Source organism: Prionailurus bengalensis, chromosome A1 (genome assembly GCF_016509475.1).
Source record: "Prionailurus bengalensis isolate Pbe53 chromosome A1, Fcat_Pben_1.1_paternal_pri, whole genome shotgun sequence".
Classification (NCBI taxonomy): Eukaryota; Metazoa; Chordata; class Mammalia; order Carnivora; family Felidae; genus Prionailurus; species Prionailurus bengalensis.
Window position 1 is genome coordinate 20,627,935 of NC_057343.1, and position 19,419 is coordinate 20,647,353.

General features: G+C 43.3%; 1 protein-coding gene across 1 annotated transcript in view; it reads left to right on the plus strand.

The window, feature by feature from the left end:
- Positions 1 to 19,419, plus strand: part of DLEU7 (deleted in lymphocytic leukemia 7) — a 71,483-nt gene that overhangs the window by 40,304 nt on the left and 11,760 nt on the right. The window contains 3 exon segments of the mRNA XM_043570272.1: positions 13,168 to 13,351; positions 13,353 to 13,483; positions 13,485 to 13,617. Coding sequence (XP_043426207.1) covers positions 13,168 to 13,351; positions 13,353 to 13,483; positions 13,485 to 13,617 — 448 coding nt within the window.

Genomic DNA, 19,419 nt, shown 5'->3' on the forward strand with positions numbered 1-19,419 from the left:
TCTCTCTCTCTCTGCCCCTCCCCCACCTTGCACTTTCTAAACAAACAAATAAACAAATGAGCAAACATTAAAAAAAAAAAAAAGAAAAGAAAATCCCATCTACAATGCACCGAAAACAATAAGATGCCTAGGAATAAACCTAACCAAAGAGGAGAAAGGCCTGTCCTCTGAAAACTATAAAACACTGATGAAAGAAATTGAAGGTGACACCAAGAAATGACACATAAAGGACATTCCTTGCTCAGAGACTGAAGGAACACATATTGTTAAAAAGTCCATACTACCCAGAGCAGCTACACATTTAATGCAATCCCTGTCAAAATACCAACAGCATTTTTCAACAGAACTAGAACAAATGATCCTAGAATTTATATGGAGTCACAAAAGGCCCGAATGGCCAAAGCAATTGTGAAAAAGGACAGCAAAGATGGAGGTATCAGGATTACAGATGTCAAGTTCTATTACAAAGTCTTAGTAATCAAAACAGTATGATACTGACACAAAAATAGAAACATAGATCAATAGAATAGAATAGAAAACCCATAAATAAACCCACAATTATATGGCCAGTTAATCTTCAACAAAGTAGGGAAGAATATTCAATGGGAAAAAACAGTCTCTTCAACAAATGGTGTTTGGAAAACTGAACAGCTACGTGCAAAATAATGAAACTGGAACACTTTCTTACACCAACACAAAGGAAAAACAAAAAAGAAACTCAAAATGGATTAAGAACCCAAATATGAGACCTGAAACTATAAAAATCCCAGAAGAGAGCACAGGCAGTAACTTATCTGGCATTGGCCATAGCAACATTTTTCTAGATCGATCTCCTAGGGCAAAATGAACTGTTGGGACTATATCAAAATAAAAAGCTTCTGCACAGGAAAGGAAATGATCAACAAGACTAAACAGTAACCTACAGAATGGGGGAAGATATTTGCAAATGACATATCCAATAAAGGGTTAGCATCCAAAATATATAAAGGACTTATACAACCCAACACCAAAAGACCTCAAATAATCCAATTTAAAAATGCACAGAAGAAATTTATAGACATTTCTCTAAAGAAGACATCCAGATGGCTAACAGGCACATGAAAAGGTGCTCAACATCACTCATCATCAGGGAAATGAAAGGAAAAAAAAAAACTACCTTGAGATATCACCTCACACCAGTCAGAATGGCCAAAATCAAAAACACAAGAAAGAACAAGTATTGTCAAGGATGTGGAGAAAAATGAACCCTCTTGTACTGTTGGTGGGAATGCAAACTGATGCAATCATTATGGAAAACGGTATGGAGGTTTCTCAAAAAGTTAAAAGTAGAACTACCTTATTATCTAGTAATCACATTACTGGGACGTACTCCCCCAAAATGTAAAAACACCAATTCAAAGGGATACATGCACCTCTATGTTTATGATACTTCATTATTTACAATAGCCAAGTTATGGAAGCAGCCAGTGTTCATTGATTGATAGATGAATGGATAAAGAAAATGAATGGGTTATACACACACACACACACACACACACACACACACACGGAATATTATTCAGCCATAAAAAATGAAATCTTGCCATTTGCCATGATATGGATGGAGCTAGAGAGTATAATGCTAAGCAAAATAACTCAGAGAAATACCATATGATTTCACTTGTGTACAGTAATTAGAAAAAAAAAAAAGACCAAAGAAAGAAAAAGGAGAGGGAGACAAACCAAGAAACAGACTCTTAACTAGAGAACAAACTGATAGTTACCAGAGGGGAGGTGGGCGGAGGGACAGGTTAAATAGGTGATGGGGATTAAAGAGTGCACTTGTGATGGACACCGGGTGATGTATGGAAGTGCTGAGTCACTATATTGTACACCTGAAACTAATATAATACTGTATGTTAACTATACTGGAATTTAAATTTTAAATTAATTTCATTTAAAAAAAAGCAATATCATATGATCCAGCAATTCCACTACTGGGTATTTACCCAAAGAAAACGCAAACACTAATTTGAAAAGATACATGCACCCGAGTGTTTCCCGTAACATTATTTACAACAGCTAAGATATGGAAGCAACCCAAGTGTCCATCTATAGATGAATGAATACGGAAGACATGGCATATATACAATGGAATATGACTCAACCACAAAAAGATGAGATTCTGCCATTTATAACAACGTGGATGTACCTAGAGAGCATTACGCTAAGTGAAATAAGTCAGGTACAGAAAGACAAATGGCACATGATTTCACTTACATGTGAAATATTAAAAACAAAACAAACAGAGAAACAAACAAACAAAAAAAGCAGACCCAGACCCATAAATACAAAGAAGGCATCGATGGTTGCCAGAGGGGAAGTGAGTAAGGGGATAGGCAAAGTGGGTGAAGGGGAGTGGGAGATAGAGGCTTCAGGTCAGGGGATGACTAATTCATGGGGATAAAAAGTACAGGGTAGGGAATATAGTCGGTGGTATTTTAGTAGCGTTCTATGGTGCAGATGGGAGCGACACTGGCAGCACAGCATAATGTATAGACTTGTCAAATCAGTCTGTTGTATCCCCAAAACGACTGAAACATTGTGTGTCAACTACACTTCAATGAAAAAAAACACACATTTTTTAAAAAAATTACCCAGGTAGTTCAAGGACATGTTATTCTTCTCAAATACCTAAATAATGTAGAAGTCTACAGTTAATCACTTGCTTAACAATGCTCCCAGCCTTTAGCACTGAGCACTTACATACAGATGTAATTTTTTAAAATATTGGAATCACACTATTACCCTCTAGTGGCTTCCCACAATACAAAGTCTAAAGTCCTTGGATCCATTGGGTCAAAGTTTATTGGTGGTGGTGGTGAGGGAGGGGGGAACTGGATATTTACAGAGTCTCAAATATCTCCCCACAAATGATTTATTACTTACCAAGAGGAAAAGGTGTCTATGCAGAGGAGACCATCTTAAATGAGTGATCGGAAGCATAAACCACCAGCAACGAGACAAACCGGCATTGCGTGCCTCCTGATACGACACACCGGGGAGGACATGTGGTTTGTGCAGCATCATTGTCTAAAGCACAGGCCTTGAATCTGATCACGAGAGAGCGTTTATACACCCAAATTGAGGCAAAACCTCCCCCAAAATTGCCTGTACTCTTAAAAAAGATTGATGTCATGAAAGACAAAGTGGTTGAGGAATGGTTCCAGCTTACACACTAAACACACATGACAATTACAGGTAATGTATGATCCAGGATTGAATCTTGATTCAGAAAGAAAAGGACATTACTGAGGCAACTGGTGAAATTTGGATGTATTAGACAGTGGTGTTTAATCAATGTTCAATTTCCTGAATTTGACAATCACACCATGATTATATAAGAACACGTCCTTGTTTTAATGGACTCATGAAAAGTGTGTAGGGATTAAGAGTCCTGATGTCTGCAACTTACTCTTGAATGGGTTATACAAAATACATGTAGTGAAAGAGATTTGAGTGAGAGATAAATCAAATGGGGCAAAAATGCCAACCACTGATCCAGATTCTAGATCAAGAATACGTGAGTCCTTTTCATTATTCTTAGAACTTTTCTGTTGAATATTTTCCAAAATAAAAACTTTAGGAAAAAACCTCCAAGGTCCATGCAGAACGCCCTGTGTGTTCTGAGCCCGGCCCTCACTCTGCTCCAGCCACAAAGCCTGCTGCTCTCAAACACATGGACCTGCTCCTGCCATGGGCCTCACTGCTAGCCTTTCCCTCAGGCCCAACAGCTCAAGGCTCACTCCGTCCACCTCACATAGGTCTCTACTCAGATGTCACTGCCTTGACTGCCATATCTAAAATAGGCCCCATGAGGGGTACCTGGCTGGCTCAGTGGGTAGAGCACGTGACTCTTGATCTCAGGGTCGTGAGTTCAAGTCCCATGCTGGGTGTAGAGCTTACTGAAAAAAGAATAGTCCCCGCCTGGAATGCTGACGAATCACACAGCCAGTATGCTTCTTGTAGGCAAGAGGACGAAAGCCACCAATGAGGATGGTAGAACAGAAAGCTGGAAGGAACGTCGTTCTTTGGTAAGCTACCCTCAGCTTCCCTCTCCCTAGCCTGAATTTCCGTTACACATTGATAAATAAATAATCCTTATTTATTCAAGCCTTGGCTGCTTGCGTTTCTCTCCTACCGCTGAACGCAGTAAAATGACACACAATGCTTGCTTTTTCTTCACAGGGATTATTGAACACGACTGGTGACATTTATTTGTTGATTTGTTAATTTTCAAACTTGCCTTAGAGTGTAAGCTGCTCCGGGAAGGAACTTGACCTGTTTTGCTTATTTCTGTGTCCCAGAGTCTACGACAGTGCCTGACCAGTTGAGAAGCTCAATCAGTATTAATATTTGTCAGGTGAGGGCATTGCCTTGTGACTTCCTTCTTTCCATATTAAGGGCTATAGTTCTACTTATGTTTCGTATCAGCATTCTTTGTAACAGAGACATATACTCTCAGTGTCCCATGATTTTCTTTACCCATTCCCCTACAGATAAGCATTTCGTTTATTTGCATTTTCCTCCTTTATTGCACACAGTGTATGTACAACTGTCCTCGCATGTGACTCTTTCTGGAGGATAAAAGGCTCCAAAACAGTTGACTTAGTATACTCCTACTAACGGTATATGAAAGTAGGCATTACCCTACATTGTTGGCCACATGTATTTTAATCAGCTTTTATTTCTGCCAGTTTGAGGGGCTGAGGAGTAGAAGGCCATATCTCAATGTTGATTGCACCTGCATTTTCCTAAGAACTAGTGAGGTTGACCATCTTTTCATATATTTATTAGACCATTGATTCTATCTCTTTTGCCTATATATATATATATTTAAAGTTTATTTATTTACTTTGAGAGACAGAGAGAGAGAGAGAGACAGAGAGAGAGAGAGAGAGAGAATCCCAAGCAGGCTCTGCAGTTAGTCAGAGCCCGACATAGGGCTCAAACTTGTAAACCGTGAGATCATGATTTTCCTAAGAACTAGTGAGGTTGACCATCTTTTCATATATTTATTAGACCATTGATTCTATCTCTTTTGCCTATATATATATATATATATATTTAAAGTTTATTTATTTACTTTGAGAGACAGAGAGAGAGAGAGAGACAGAGAGAGAGAGAGAGAGAATCCCAAGCAGGCTCTGCAGTTAGTCAGAGCCCGACATAGGGCTCAAACTTATAAACCGTGAGATCATGACCTGAGCTGAAATCAAGAAGTCAGGCACGTAACCAACTGAGCCACCCAGGTGCCCCTCTTGTGCCTATATTTTATTAAAATCTATCTCATTAAAATATTGTATCGCTTCTTTTTGTGTGTCCATATATTAATCCTTTGCCTGTTTTTTATGCTGCAAATATATTTTCTCAGACTTCACTAGTTTTCAAATGTTATTTACGGTCTTCATCAAATAAAAGTTTTACAATTTTATGTAATAAAATCTATCCAGTTTTTCCTTTGTGGGGTATATATACTGTACCTTGTATACATTTATGGGAACACAGTGTAGGCAGGGAACTTGGGGCCCACGTGGGGCCCACCTGACTGCAGAACAGAGATGCAGGAAGTCCGTGCCAAAAGCTTCCTCTGGAACGCTTTCCTCTCTCACATAAATCAGATCCCTGCTCCTGTTGAAAGCCCTTACCATATGTGCAGCTTCTAGTATATATACACATACCTGGCTCTGACTCTGTTGAGCCATTTGTCCATTTTGGTACCATTATCACACTTTTAAAGTTAGTATAGCTTATAGCACATTTTGATACACAGGACAGAAAGTCCCTCCTAACTTTTCTCATTTTAAAATTTTCTTGGGGTGCCTGAGTGGCTCAGTCGGTTAAGCGTCTGACTTCGGCTCAGGTCTTGATGGCGCGATTTGTGAGTTCAAGCCCCGTGTCAGGTTCTGTGCTGACAGCTCGGAGCCTGGAGCCTGCTTCAGACTCTGGGTCTCCCTCTCTCTCCCTGCTCATGCTCTGTCTCTCTGTCTCTCAAAAATAAATAAACATTAAAAAAGTTTTTAAATAAAATTTTCTTAAGCTATTTTGATGTTTTCTCTTCTAGATGAACTTGCAAATGAGTTGGCTGAGCTTCATAAAAATCCTACTGAGGTTTTATTGGGATTGCATTGAGTTATTAGATTAATTTAGAGAAAATCTATAACTTTATACATTTGGACTGTTGAATCTTTAAGGGAGTATTTTTCTCTTTTTAGGTCTTCTCTTACAGTTTAGTAATTTACATCTTCTTTTACAGTTTTTTAGTAATTTTGTTTTACATATAATTTTTGTCACAAGTCTTGAAAATGTTCATGTTTACTGTATTTCCAGCTATTTTCTAGGTTTGCTGTTATTATGAAATGGACCATTTCCCCCCTGACACTTCTAATCAGTTATTGTGGTATATAGGAAAGCTAATCAGTTTTTGTATGTTGACTCTATATATATCTGAAATAAATTTCACTTGTTCTTATAGTTTTAAGTTGATTTTCTTGGATTCCACAGGCAGGTGTTTCTATCATCCACAAAAGCCCAATCTGTTAGCTTCCATGAATGTTAAATTTGGGAACTTAAAATATTAACATGGAAATTTAAGAAAGCTAAAAAAGGTTTTATTTTGAAGTATAGTGTAAATTGTGATAAATAAGAGTTTTTAGGGTATATATTTTTGCTCATCATATACATTTATTTTAAGTAAGCTTTATGCCCAACATGGGCCTTAAACTTATGCCCTCGAGATCAAGAGTTACATGTTCTATCGACTGAACCACCCAGGCATCCCGTCACACGCATTTTATATTTTATGCTGACTTTGGAATAATACTTACTTAAAATTTTTTTTTAAAAACGAAGCCTTTGTTGGGGCACCTGGGTGGCTCAGTCGGTTGAGCATCCAACTTCAGCTCAGGTCATGATCTCACGGTTCGTGGGTTCAAGCCCCGCATCGGGCTCTGTGTTGACAGCTGGGAGCCTGGAGCCTACTTTGGATTCTGTGTCTCCCTCCCTCTCTGCCCCTCTCCCGCTCACACTCTATCTCTCAAAAATAAATAAATGCTAAAAAAAATTAAGAAAAAGAAAACGAAGCCTTTGTAAAATAGAATCATGTATTAAAATTAACATTTACTCAGAAAGCATTAAATTTCATTCTTAGCTGAAATGAAGGAGATGTTAAGAATTCCTTCAACACTTCTTTAACAAATTATCTACCATTATCTATGAATGATCCATTAAAGACTACAATTTAAGCTTATGAGTAAGCTTAGATATTTGAACAGAAGCATTATAGATCCTATTGGATGTGGTTTCAATTTTCAAATGGGAAGTACAGACCAAATAAAATTTATATATGGGTTTTTTGAACAAATGCTTGAAATTTGATCACTTCTACGGACCATTGGTGTTTTATGGTCAGATTAGCATCTGTAAGACCCCACTTGCTAATTAACAGTGAACAGTAAAAAAAAAACAAAAACAAAGAAACAGATGATGAGGATTAAAATATAGACATTCGTAATGCCAAAATACGCAATGTCATGTTTTTCTGTAAACAGAAGTTTTAAAATAGTTTATATCTTTTTCCTCCAAGGGGGGGGAAAATGGATTGCTTCCAGTCATATTCAACACATCTTTATTTTTAAAATGTCTTTTACCTTATTTCAACTCTTCTGACTATTCTCAATAATATTTTGAAACAAAGGTTTGAAATGACCAAACAAATAAAACAAGCAGATCTGTCAGCCTCGCTTGTTTTCCTAACACAGATTGCCAATGTGGGAAGGCACTAATCCAGTTCTCGAAACTGCTCAAGTTCCCCCTCCCCTCACGCAGGGTTTAAGAGTTGGAAACCGGATTGAAGCTCCCAGTAAGAAGTTCTGACTTCGCAGAAACATAAGCATAGTGATCTTGCAGTGATCTTGTATAGAACTGTGTACCTCCCCAAATCCCTCCTCCCTGCCCCGCCTTTCTTTTATTTCTCTTAGGAAAGAGAGCTCCGGAAAAACAGAAGGGAGAGAGGAGGAAATGAGAACGTAGATAAAAACACCAACGCCTGCTCCACCATAAAGCCTGACAGAAGAGGAATTGGGGAACAAGAACAGAAAATTCCTTAGAGAAAAAAAAAAATGCATCGGGGAATGAGGATAAATATAAGGACAGGAATAGTATATTTCTTTAGATCGTATTAAGAGAGTACCTACTGGAAATACAGGATGGCCATGGGAAGTGATGAGGGTGGTCACATCCTCACGAGCCCCCCGCCCCTAACATTAAAGAACCTGCAAATAGTTCAGGGAATTAAGCAGCTTTTAACTTTTTTTCCTCCAAGGGAAAGGTTATTCTTCAAGGGTTACATTCTGTAACCAGAAATTGAAGGGGAAACCCAGCCAGGTTGTCTTGTTGAAATTATGTGTAGGCAGCATGAAATCCAAAACAACTCTGTCACTCTTCAACATAAAATCATCCACCAAAGCTACAAGAATTAGGAAAAATCCTATCTGTGCTTTTTAAAATCCCCTTTTGATTTTTTTTTTTTTTCTGCCAACATCAAGAATTCCTCCTGGAGGTAAATTTGTCAGAAAGACAGAACCAAGTAAAATGATTTACATGTCCAGAAAGAATTGCATTTTCTGGTGAGGATGTGACTTGCACATCAGATTATGTCGGCACAGTCAGGTGAGACTCAGCGTTTTAAACTTCTTCTTTCTCCCCCTCCCTTTACTATACTTCCCTTTTTTTTCTCCACTCAGTTTTACTAAACTTCACTTAGCTTCACCAGTTTAATAGGGTCTGGGCAGGCAGTGCGTATATGATGTCCTGAAAACACTTTGCCCTATGTAAACAATTGTTTTTGGCAGTTCAGAGGTTTCGTGGCAGGACTGCATTTTTCTTTCTTTTTTTTTTTTTTCTGAAAATCAAATGTTTGGGCCAAACTTGGAGTTGCACGTGCATTTTTATGACCTGGCATATTCAAACATTACAATTGTATGTTTACAAAGGGAATTTGATCTTTTTTGCTCTTTCTTCTTCAGGTTTCCATCCTTTCTAGGGCCATTGTTTTCTCTTTTACGCTACATTTTCCTATCTTGGGATATCTCTTCAGCATCTGTTTCTCCTCAACCATAATTTTCATTCAAAAATAATAACTCTTTGGTCTCTTTGGACATGTTTTGTTTTGCTCCCGCCTATGAACTTTGCCAGGGTGTGTTGAAGGTTACCAGCTCCATTTCTGGAGTGCTCTTGGATCCCTTTTGGAGAAAAGTGCCAAAGTATATAAGGAGAGCTCAAATGTATCTGGGCTCTACCAAGTCCTTTGAGGAAGGCCTCATGTAGCTGCACCTCCCTTCCCCTCACTGTGCCAGGCTTCTTCAAGATTCCACATCCAAGTTCGTATCTTGCTACACTCTTGGTGAGCGCAGTGGAACGTGTAGAGATGTCTAACACTCGCCGTACCTCGGAAACAAGTGTAACATTGTGCATTGACTGTATGCCAATAGAAGAAACGACAAAAAGAGAGAAAAGAAGAAAGAAGTTCATATCTTTTGCTCATGTGGAAAAGAACCTTCGGATGAACAGAGGCGCCGGAATACGTATTCCTCTACCACACTCTATCATGTTTCTTAACAGATAGAACATTGCTTCTCATTTCACCGAGTTTTCTATCCTCTTCTCCTTTTCACCCCACATCACCCAGGGTCATGAGTGTTTCCACTGCTCATTTCATAATGCTCCTATCAATTGTCCGGAATACCGGACTTGCTCCAAGAGTTTTCCCCACGAGTGCTGAAGTAATAGAAAGTTGAGGTGAATGACAGAGGTGTTGCTGGAACTGGTTGGAAGGACCTTTTAGCAGTGTTTTGCCTGAGGGGCACTGGGTTACAGGATCACTCCTGTTAACATTGTAACATCGTATCCACCCTATAAGCTATGTGAAGCAATTTGCTTTCATTGTGACTTTCTGTTGCAAGAGGCCATAAACTCAACCTAAAGGGGCTCAAACAAAAAGAGATTTCAGTGGCCTATATAATTGAAGAGCTCAGAGGTGGGGTCATCTTGTTATGCTGCCAAATGTAGGGCTCACGTGTGTTGTAAGGCCACTGGCTTCTCTCTATGGACCCCTTGCTCTTCTCTCTGGAGTGTTGGCTCCTTCCTGGACAGGCTCATCCCTCAGACTCACAAGATGGCTGCAGAAGCTCCAGAGCTTACGTCTTCTTAGTTCCACATCCACAAGGGATCATTGCAGTCAGCCATTTGATAGAAGAAGGATTAGCTGCATGAAACTGGATTTCCAGGGTATCTGGAAAGAGGAGCATGCCTGGAGATGCGACACCCCTGGAGATTAACCAACCCTGGAACCATCCTACCTTAAGGTGTGTGATCCGAGACAATAGCTTATTCTGATTGATTAAATGCCTTTATATTGGTTTCTTGTTAAAAGAGGAATTCATCTTTTTTGCTATTTCATCTTTTGGTCCACACTTTCTTCTAGTTCCATCATTTTATTTGATATAGTACATTCAGCTGAAGGCATCCTAAATATTATTGTCAAACTTGCTCCAGTTGGGTCATGTGATCATTCACAATGAGAATGTGATGTGTAAGTGGCCCCAGCCTAAGATGCCCCTGTCCACTTGTGCAGTGGGACAGCTTCATCCTACTTGACTACATGGACTGAGCATGGAGGAGGACGGATAGCTACTGGGTGATGAGGGTGTTGTTTCCATTAAAGAGTGAAATAGATACTGTGAAGCAACAATATCTGGTGTCCAGTACCTCATCCAATTTGAGTGTGCCTTCTGTTACACAGGGGCCTCAAACTGTCACCATAGTGAGCTGGGAGTGTGTAATTAGTTGCTTGGTCTGGTAGCCTAGCATGTGTAACGTTGGGGGTGTTTAAACCAAAGGTAGATCTGCTGTGCTGCTGACCCATCTCAATAAGCCTATGAATACTTTTCCTCACTTAGGGCCTCATATCTCCAGCTTTGGGACATCAGCCATTAGAAGGTCCTAGCAAAGAAAAATGTGGTCCATGGCTAAGACAGATGCCGGAGATGGCCCTGAGTTGCTGGGCGATCCAGGGCTCTCTGAAAGATACGAGGAAACCCAGACAGTATAAGCAGTATGTACCAGCCCCTGGACCCCACGGTTCTGTGGCCCCTTCTCTCATAGTCCCTGAAGTTCAGCTGGTCTCCTGGGTCTCAGAATCAGCCTGCTCTGTAGAACAGTGGGGCCTCAGGTCAGGCTGTGTCTAGCCATTTCAATTTTGCTGTTGGCTGGAATTTCATCTGTCAAGGAGGTTTTGCAGTCAGCCATTTGATAGTGGAAGAGTGAGCCCACGAGGCTGGATTTCCTGCCTATCTAGAAAGAGGAGCACGCCTGGAGATCTGACGTGCTCTGTGCAAATTAGGGCTTAGTTTTTGCTATTCCTGGTCAGTCTCCGCTAAACCTAATGTATTTCAGTGTTTGAGGACTAAAACACACACAAACTCAAAGATTTTTTTTTTAATTTTTTATCATGAACTTAAGTAACTTCATCAAGAGAATCTCATCAATGTTAAGCTGTTTACTTCCTTCCAAAGTAATTTCCTTTCTGTCAATGCACAGACATGCATTTTTACTTAGTTATAATTAGTGTGAACATGCTCGTTTTTGTTTAAGAAAGGTTTTCTTTACCTTGGCATTCAGATTTGTTTTCATAGGCGAAGAAAACACTGAGAACTAGAAGGAACCTTCGCTGGAGAATTGGGAGGATTATATGGGGTCATGTTATCCCAGAGTTGAAGAAACCTTAAAGGACCCTGAATCTCACCCCATAGCTCTGAGGACTCCCCTTTAGACTAACAGACTCATTGGAGCAGCCTTCCCACACAAAGGTCTCTCCAGCTCTTACTGGACGGCACCAAGAGTGGACTCTCCCTTCTAAAGGAAGAATGAAATCCCATTTTCCATCACCTCCCCCCCCTCCCCCCCCCCCTCCCCCGGGGCTAGGGTCTATGGGTCTGTCCCTGGGCTTGTACCCTCCTTACCTGCTAAGTTATGCAAACAGTTTCCCATGCGGGAAGAAAGCGGAGACCATGCTGCTCTGTAACACTCTTCCAACCATTCTCTTCAAGCGTGTGTTGCTTTTCTCCCCCCTCCTAACATGTAACCACACACCAATAGTTTCCAATCTATCAAAGCTTAAATGTCCCAGTCTTCTCTCCTAAGTCAAGGACGCGGCGAAGTTAAGTTTAATTAAAAGCAGCAACTATTTGTACAGCTGTCTCGGGCTTCATGGCTCGTAAAAGGATTTAGCTTCAAACCTCCCTGCCCCTGTCCTCTGGGACTTTCACACAAAGCCATTTAGGCCCCTCATCTGGGCAGTTACCAGACCCGCGCTTCCCCAGTCACTTCAGGAGCGCCCCCCCCCCCCGGCCATGCTGTGCCCTGATGCTACTTTAGGGGTCAGATCCTCTGAGCTCACGTGGCATGGGGCAAGGCAGAGAGGGGCAGGACTTCCCATACCCGAGTCCCCTTGTTTGGTTTGGGGGAACACAAGGCCTTGACGAAGTTCCTGAAAATTCTCAGGGTTGGGAAAGGGGGGCGGGGGCATGATCAGGCACTGTCTTCCTTTCGTGAGCTTTCTCTGGCTCTTCGCACTTTTGATCCGGGCGGGTCTTTCACCGGCCACCTCCAGCACCCGAGGCACGAATGGTCACTGACAGGCCTCTTTCAAAGGAGATGGGGGCTGGCCATCCCTGCAGGTAGATGCATCCGCTCAAAGCAGCACGCTTCCCCCCCCCCCCCCCCCCCCCCCCCCCCCCCCCCCCCCGGCAAAGTCCTGGAGTCGGTGTAAAACCAGCGCTCAGCATTTGGCTGATTTTCGAGCGCACAGAGGCAGCGCTTCGGGCAGCCTTGGGTCTGCACACGCCCATGCGGACGGAGCGAATTCAGCGGCCAGCCGGGGTCACCCACTGCAGGCCGGGGCCGGGGCCGGGGCCGGGGGCGGGGGCGGGGGCGGGGGCGGGGGCGGGGGCGGGGCCGGCCCCACCCGGGAGAGGCCAGGGGGCCGCGAGGCCGCGGGTTAGGAAATGTGACCTTGGCGACCCCAAACGCCCCCGCCCCTCTCGCTCACTGCTGCACCTGCCCGCGGAGCGCGCGGAGCCGCGGACAGGGAAGCCGGCTTAGCCCCGCGCCCTTAGTGGCCTCCATCAGCCACCAAATGGTGGCTCTGCAGATTCTGCAGCTGCTGCAGCAGGAGTGGGGCTGAGGGGACGGTCCGAGCGACCCCGGGAGCCCGCGCGATCCAGACCACGTGTCCGCCGCTCCAGCGCGTCGCATAGGCAGGCCCTCGGCCGGCCGGGCCTGTCCTGGGGCGCCAGGATGAGGGGGGGCAGGAATGGGGGGGGTCTGGGGCTCGGGTCAGCTCCCCAGAAGCGGAAGCGGTGCGAGGCGCCGAGGGGGGCGCGGAGCTGCACCCTGGCCCAGATGGGCATGCGCAGCGCGCTGGCGCACGTGGTGGCCTCGACCTCGGAGCTGGTCAGCGTGGAGCAGACGCTGCTGGGCCCCCTCCTGCAGGAGAGGTCCTTCCCCAAGCATCTGAAGGCGAGTCTGGCCTCCCGCACCCGCGTGGGGCGCAGGATCCCCGGGCAGGGCGGGGCCGCCCACTGCGAGGCCGCGCTGGCCACAGACCTTCCGCCGGGGCGAGAGAGAACGCGGGAGGCGACACCCCCGGGGACTTGAGTCCAGGAACTCGGGCCCACCTGGAGCCCACCTGACTGCGGAGCCGAGACGCAGGGAAGCCTTGCCAAAACCTGCCTCTGGAACTCCTTTCTGTCTCTCACATAAATCAGCTTCCTGCCCCAGCTGAAGGCCCTTTCCACATGTGCAGCGGTCTGTGGATGGAGGACCGCTCCCCCTGCCCCCCTTCTAAATTAATAGCCCTTTCTCCAGAGCCTTGCATACACGTATGAGGTCCCCTCTGTCTTTTGCATGACAAAATCACCTAGATTTATTTAAAGTTCCTTCACACTTAAGACTCACGATTATTTTTGCATAAATCCAACTCCCCGCAGAGTTCAGAGGCCTTACAGAGTCAACCTAAATTCTCATAAAGTGGGGTGAGAGCGGGGTGGGTTTCGGGTGTTGAAGCGTGAATACTAATGCTAAACTCCTGCTAAGTCACGCAGCTCATATCTGTAGGGCACGTTTCCTCTTACGGTACCAAACTGTTAAGTCAGTCGAGCCAGGGAACATAGCAGCCGCCTCTCAGCCTCTCAGGCCGAGTGGGGCTGTGGAAACCTGGGGGGGGGGGGGGGGGGGGGCTTGGGATCCAGTCTCCGCTTTGTCATTAACTAACCTTAATTGGTTGAAGGTCACGGATCTTGAGATCTTCTGGCTTTCCAGTTTTGCTTCATTGCTGCCTCCCAGGCGGCTAGCAGAAGGAAATGAGGGAGGGATGTTGAAGAAAGCCTAGAGCCGTCCTCAAGAGTTGCTTTTCTTGCTCTACAAGCCAGGGTTTGGGGCAAAAATGGGAAGTGCTGCTCTACTCATGTTAGAAAGTTAAAAAAGCAGCTGCATTTCACTAATGCTCTCTCGTGTGAAATGCACCTTGTATTTGGCACCCCAAAGAAATAAAAACTCCTGCCAGTTAAACTATGATGCACCGTTTCTAAGATGTATCGCCACTTCCGAGATTTTTGAAACTTCGTGAAAAGAGGTGCATCTTAGAACTGACGGAATAGGAAGCTCTGTGTGATGTCAGGAACCTATCTGGGGCACAGGTAGGTTGGCAAGAGGAGAGACCGAGTGATGAGTTCCACCTTAGGTGATCTCGGAAGGCTTCTCAGAGGAAGTGATCTTTAAGAAACAAAATGAATGCTTGCCTCGCAGACATGAAAGGGAAAAAACATTTCAGGGGAGCTGTGTGATCCAAGGCCCGGAAGCAAGGAAAGGGCCTGGGCCTTTGGGGGACCTGAAATGAGCTCGCTATGGCAGAAGGTATAAAAGGATGCTGGAGACTAAGGGGTCTGATGCTGGGGTCAGGTGGCCAAAGGCCTGTGTGTCACGCAGAGGACGTTGAATCGTCTTGCAGGCAAAGGCAACTGTTGAAATGACTGAGGCGAGGACCTGACCCTGGATAAATCACAGCCGGGGAGGTCGCAGTTTGAGGGTCAGGTCAGAGACCGTGGTCCGAGGGCCTGACCCAGCTCAGACGCACTGAGCTCTCTGCTCTGGCCTACAAATCACACCTTCAGAACTTCACCCAGCTGTCACTTCTACTTGGTGACCCTCTTAACGCTTTCGACTTGACTTTTGTCCTCAACATGTTCCACCATCCTCAAGCTTTCTTTATCCAAACCTCAACCCCCTTACTCCTTTTCCAAGAAAATGGAGGCCGACAGACACAAACAGCTTCCTCTCGACCTGAAGAATCTCATTTCCACTCATCCTCCTTCTCGTCGCTAATAAAGAAATGCTGTTTGGTCCCCCTGACCCCCAACCAAAGTAGCCTTCCTCTTAGCTGCTAGAGCAAATCCTTCATCTGCCCTGGACCTCGTTCTATCAATTCCCTTCCCATCCATATAGTCTCTGCTGCCTGCACTCTGCCGGTTCCTCAGTCCATAAACTTGCTCAAGCTTCCCTTACCTCCCCGCACCTTGAGTCCCAGTCCTTTATTCACCTTCCGAGAAAACAAGTAGACATCTGCATGTGTTGCTTCCACTTTCTAGAAGTGTCCAGAGTGCTCATTAGGAACAGAGCTGTCAACTTTCTTACTCCCGGAGTCTGCTGCTCACCTGCAAGGGTGAGTTCTTAGAGCTCCTGAGAAGAGCCAGTACTTTCAGAAGGGAGAGAAACAGGCAGAGGTTTCTCTGGATGATTTGCCTCCTGGCTAACTAACATCTTGGGATTTTTCTTGGTTTTCTATTTGGAGAGAAGGTAGTATCTCCATTTGGTTGTGGAGTAATGATTATAAAGAACTCAGACTTAAGGACACAGTAGTTTGTCTTTCCAGGGGGCTGGTTATGCAGAGTTGGCTTCATTATCACTGGTGTTAACTCGAAAAAGTCGGGAGAGTTGTCTTCCTATATATTTTTTGTGACGTAAGTTTTAGGTGCCCAGCTTTATCATTTGACACCTGTATATACTACAAAGTGATCACCACCATAAGTCTTGTTATAACCCATCACCACACGGTTGACCACCTTCACCCATTTCACCCACCCCTCTACCCCCTTCCCCTCTGGGAACCACTAGTCTGTTCTCTGTATCTCTGATTTTTGTCTTTGCCTTATTTTGTTTGTCCTTTTGTTTTGTTTTTTAGATTTCACATCTGAGTGAAATCATACAATATTTGTCTTTCTCTGTTTGCCTTATGTCACTTAGCATAGTACCCTTGAATCCATCCATGCTGTCGCAAATGGCAAAATTTTATTATTTTTTATGGCTATGTGTGTGTGTGTGTGCATGTGTGGAGCCACCTCTTTAACCATTTATGTATCAATGGACATTTAGGTTGTTTTCATATCGTGGCTATTAAAAATAATGCTGCAGTGAACACAGGGGTGCATGTATCTTTTCACATTCGTGTTTTCATATATTTTGGATAAGTACCCAGAAGTGGAAGAGCTGATTCCTATGGCAGTTCTGTTCTTTATTTTTTGAGGGATCCTCATAGCGTTTTCCAAAGTGGCTGCACCAATTTACATTCCCACTAACAGTGCACAAAGGTTCCCTTTTCCCCACGCTCTCACCAACACTTGCTATTTCTTGTCTTTTTGATACTAGCCATTGTAACAGGTGTTAGGAGATACTGTGGTTTTGATGTGCATTTCTCTAATAATTAATTATGTTGAGCATCTTTTCCTGTGCCTGCTGGCCACCTGTATGCTTTCTTGGAGAAATGTCTATTCACATGCGCTGCACGTTTTTTAGCCAGTAGTTTACTTTTGTGTTGTTGAGTTGTATGAGTTCTTTATATATATTTAGATATTAACCCCTTCTCAGATGTTTGGTTTACAAATATCTTCTCCTATTCAATAGGTTGCTCGTTTATTCTGGTGATGGCTTCCTTTGTGGAGGAGAATCTCATTAGTTTGATGTAGTCACATTTGTTTATTTTTGCTTTTGTTTCTATTGCTGTTGGAGTCAGATCCACAAAGATGTGTCCCTAAGACTGATGTCAAGGGAGCTTACTGCCTATGTTTTGTACCCCCCGTCTCATTCTTTTGCCTGTGGCTCTCCAAGGTTCTCATTACCATTTATGGAAGAGACTGTCCTGTCTTCATTGTTATTGGCTCCTTTGTCATAGATTAATTGCCCATATATGTATGGATTTATTTCTAGCTCTCAGTTCTGTTCCATTGATCTGTGTGTCTGTTTTTGCACCAGCATTGTGGTATAGCTTTGTAGTATACCTTGAAATCAGGGAGCATGATCCTTACAGCTTTGTTCTTTTTTAATCGGGTTTTGGCTATTTGGGGTCTTTTATAACTCCACACAAATTTTAGAATTATTTGGTCTAGTTCTTTGAAGTATGCCATGAATTTTGATAGGGACTGCACTGAGCCTGTAGGTTGCTTTGGTTCGTATGGCTATTTTAACCGTACTAATTCCTTCAATCCCTAAATACGGAATATATTTCCATTTATGTGTGTCTTCTCCAATTCCTTTCATGTTTTCTATATTTTCAAATTAAGGACACGCAGATTGATTTTCTACACAGAATGATTTCAGGAGGACTTGTACTAATGGAAATAACACTTGTGTGTCACTTGGAAGTGTGTGGAAATGTCTCCAACATCAGGTCTCTTTCACAGTGTTACTTGCCACAGAGAGGAGGACTCACTTGGCCTGAAGCCCACAGCCCAGGTGATAGGCAGCAGGGACCCAAAGCAGAGACAGTGCAGCACAGCTCGGTGATCTGGTCTTCCAGAATATTTCAAACCTACTATGCCACTGCCTGCTGTAGGCCCTTGGACAGAGTATCCTTCTTGTGCCTCAATCCCCTTGCCTGTAAAGTGGGGGTAGAGGGATCTAACCTTACTGGGTTATTAAGATAATGCACATGAAGTCTTAGCTAGTGGCTGCCCATATAAAGTCCCAATACCTTTGAGCTATTATTATTATTATTAATAAGTTGATGCCTCATGTTCTTGTCAACTGTTATTATTGTGTTGCATTCTTGATATTGATGGATCTGACCCATGGACTCTATTTAATTTTCTGAGTTTACAGAAGCAGAGTCAGGATGACCCAAGGAGACTTTTAAGAAGCCTCCGCTCTCCAGAGGTCAGCTTTAGCCCATGTCTCTTATGAATAGCGTAGAGACGTTATCACTGAATGACTTCCTGATCAAACCACTGAGGATTAATTAAGGAAGTGAAATTTTTAGGCTCGAAGGCAGAGAAACTCTCAGCACAATACTAATGGATATTTTTTAATAGTATTTTAGTCTTTTCTTAAAGAATCCAACACAATATTCTTTTTGAATATTTAGAGATTATCAAACACACGCCAAACGTACATGAAGTGAGATTCTTTATAGTGGATAAAAAATGCTTCACGGTACTGAGTCTTGTTAAATTTGTTGGAGAGCCTAGAGTTAATCAGCTTGACAAACGTCTGTTACAAGAGGAAACTGAGGTTCAGAGGAATTTAGGATTTTGCTAAAGATCTCATAGCTGGGAAGTCATGGCCCATGATCCAAACGTGGTTTTAGCTGACTTTTTCTACCAAATCAATTAGAGAGGGGCTATGAATATCATGCTGAAATCAAGTACATGAGTGTGTACAGTTGACGGGGTACAGTCGTATGTGCCATGCACTGCACACTGCTTGGACTACAACAGTCACCTTATAGACTGGGTATCTTAGTCAGCGTGGGCTGGTGTAACAAAATGCCATAGACTGGGGGGCTTAAACCACGGGCATTTATTTCCTCATTGTCCTGAAGGCTGGAAAGTTGAAGATCAAGGTGCAAGCAAATTTGGGTTTTGTTAAGGGCTTTCTTCCTGGCTTGTAGACTGCCTGCTATGTCATGAATGGCTTTTCCTCTGTACATGCAGAAAGAGAGAGAGAGATCGATCTTGGATGTCCCTTCCTCTTCTTACAAGGACCTCAATCCTATCAGATTAGGACTTCACCCTTACGAGCTTATATAACCTTTATTACCTCCCTAGATGTCCTTTTTCCAGTACAGTCACGCTAGAGGTTACGTTTCAACATATGAGTTTTTTTGTGGGGGGACACAATTTAGCTCATTATATTGGGTCGTGTGTCCCTTTATGTGATGGCCACTTTACATAGTGACAAAAAGCACCAGACAAATGTAGGAAATCATTATCAAACTGGTAATAACTATCAAGGATGCTTTAGGCATTCACCACTCAAAGGGAACATAGAAAC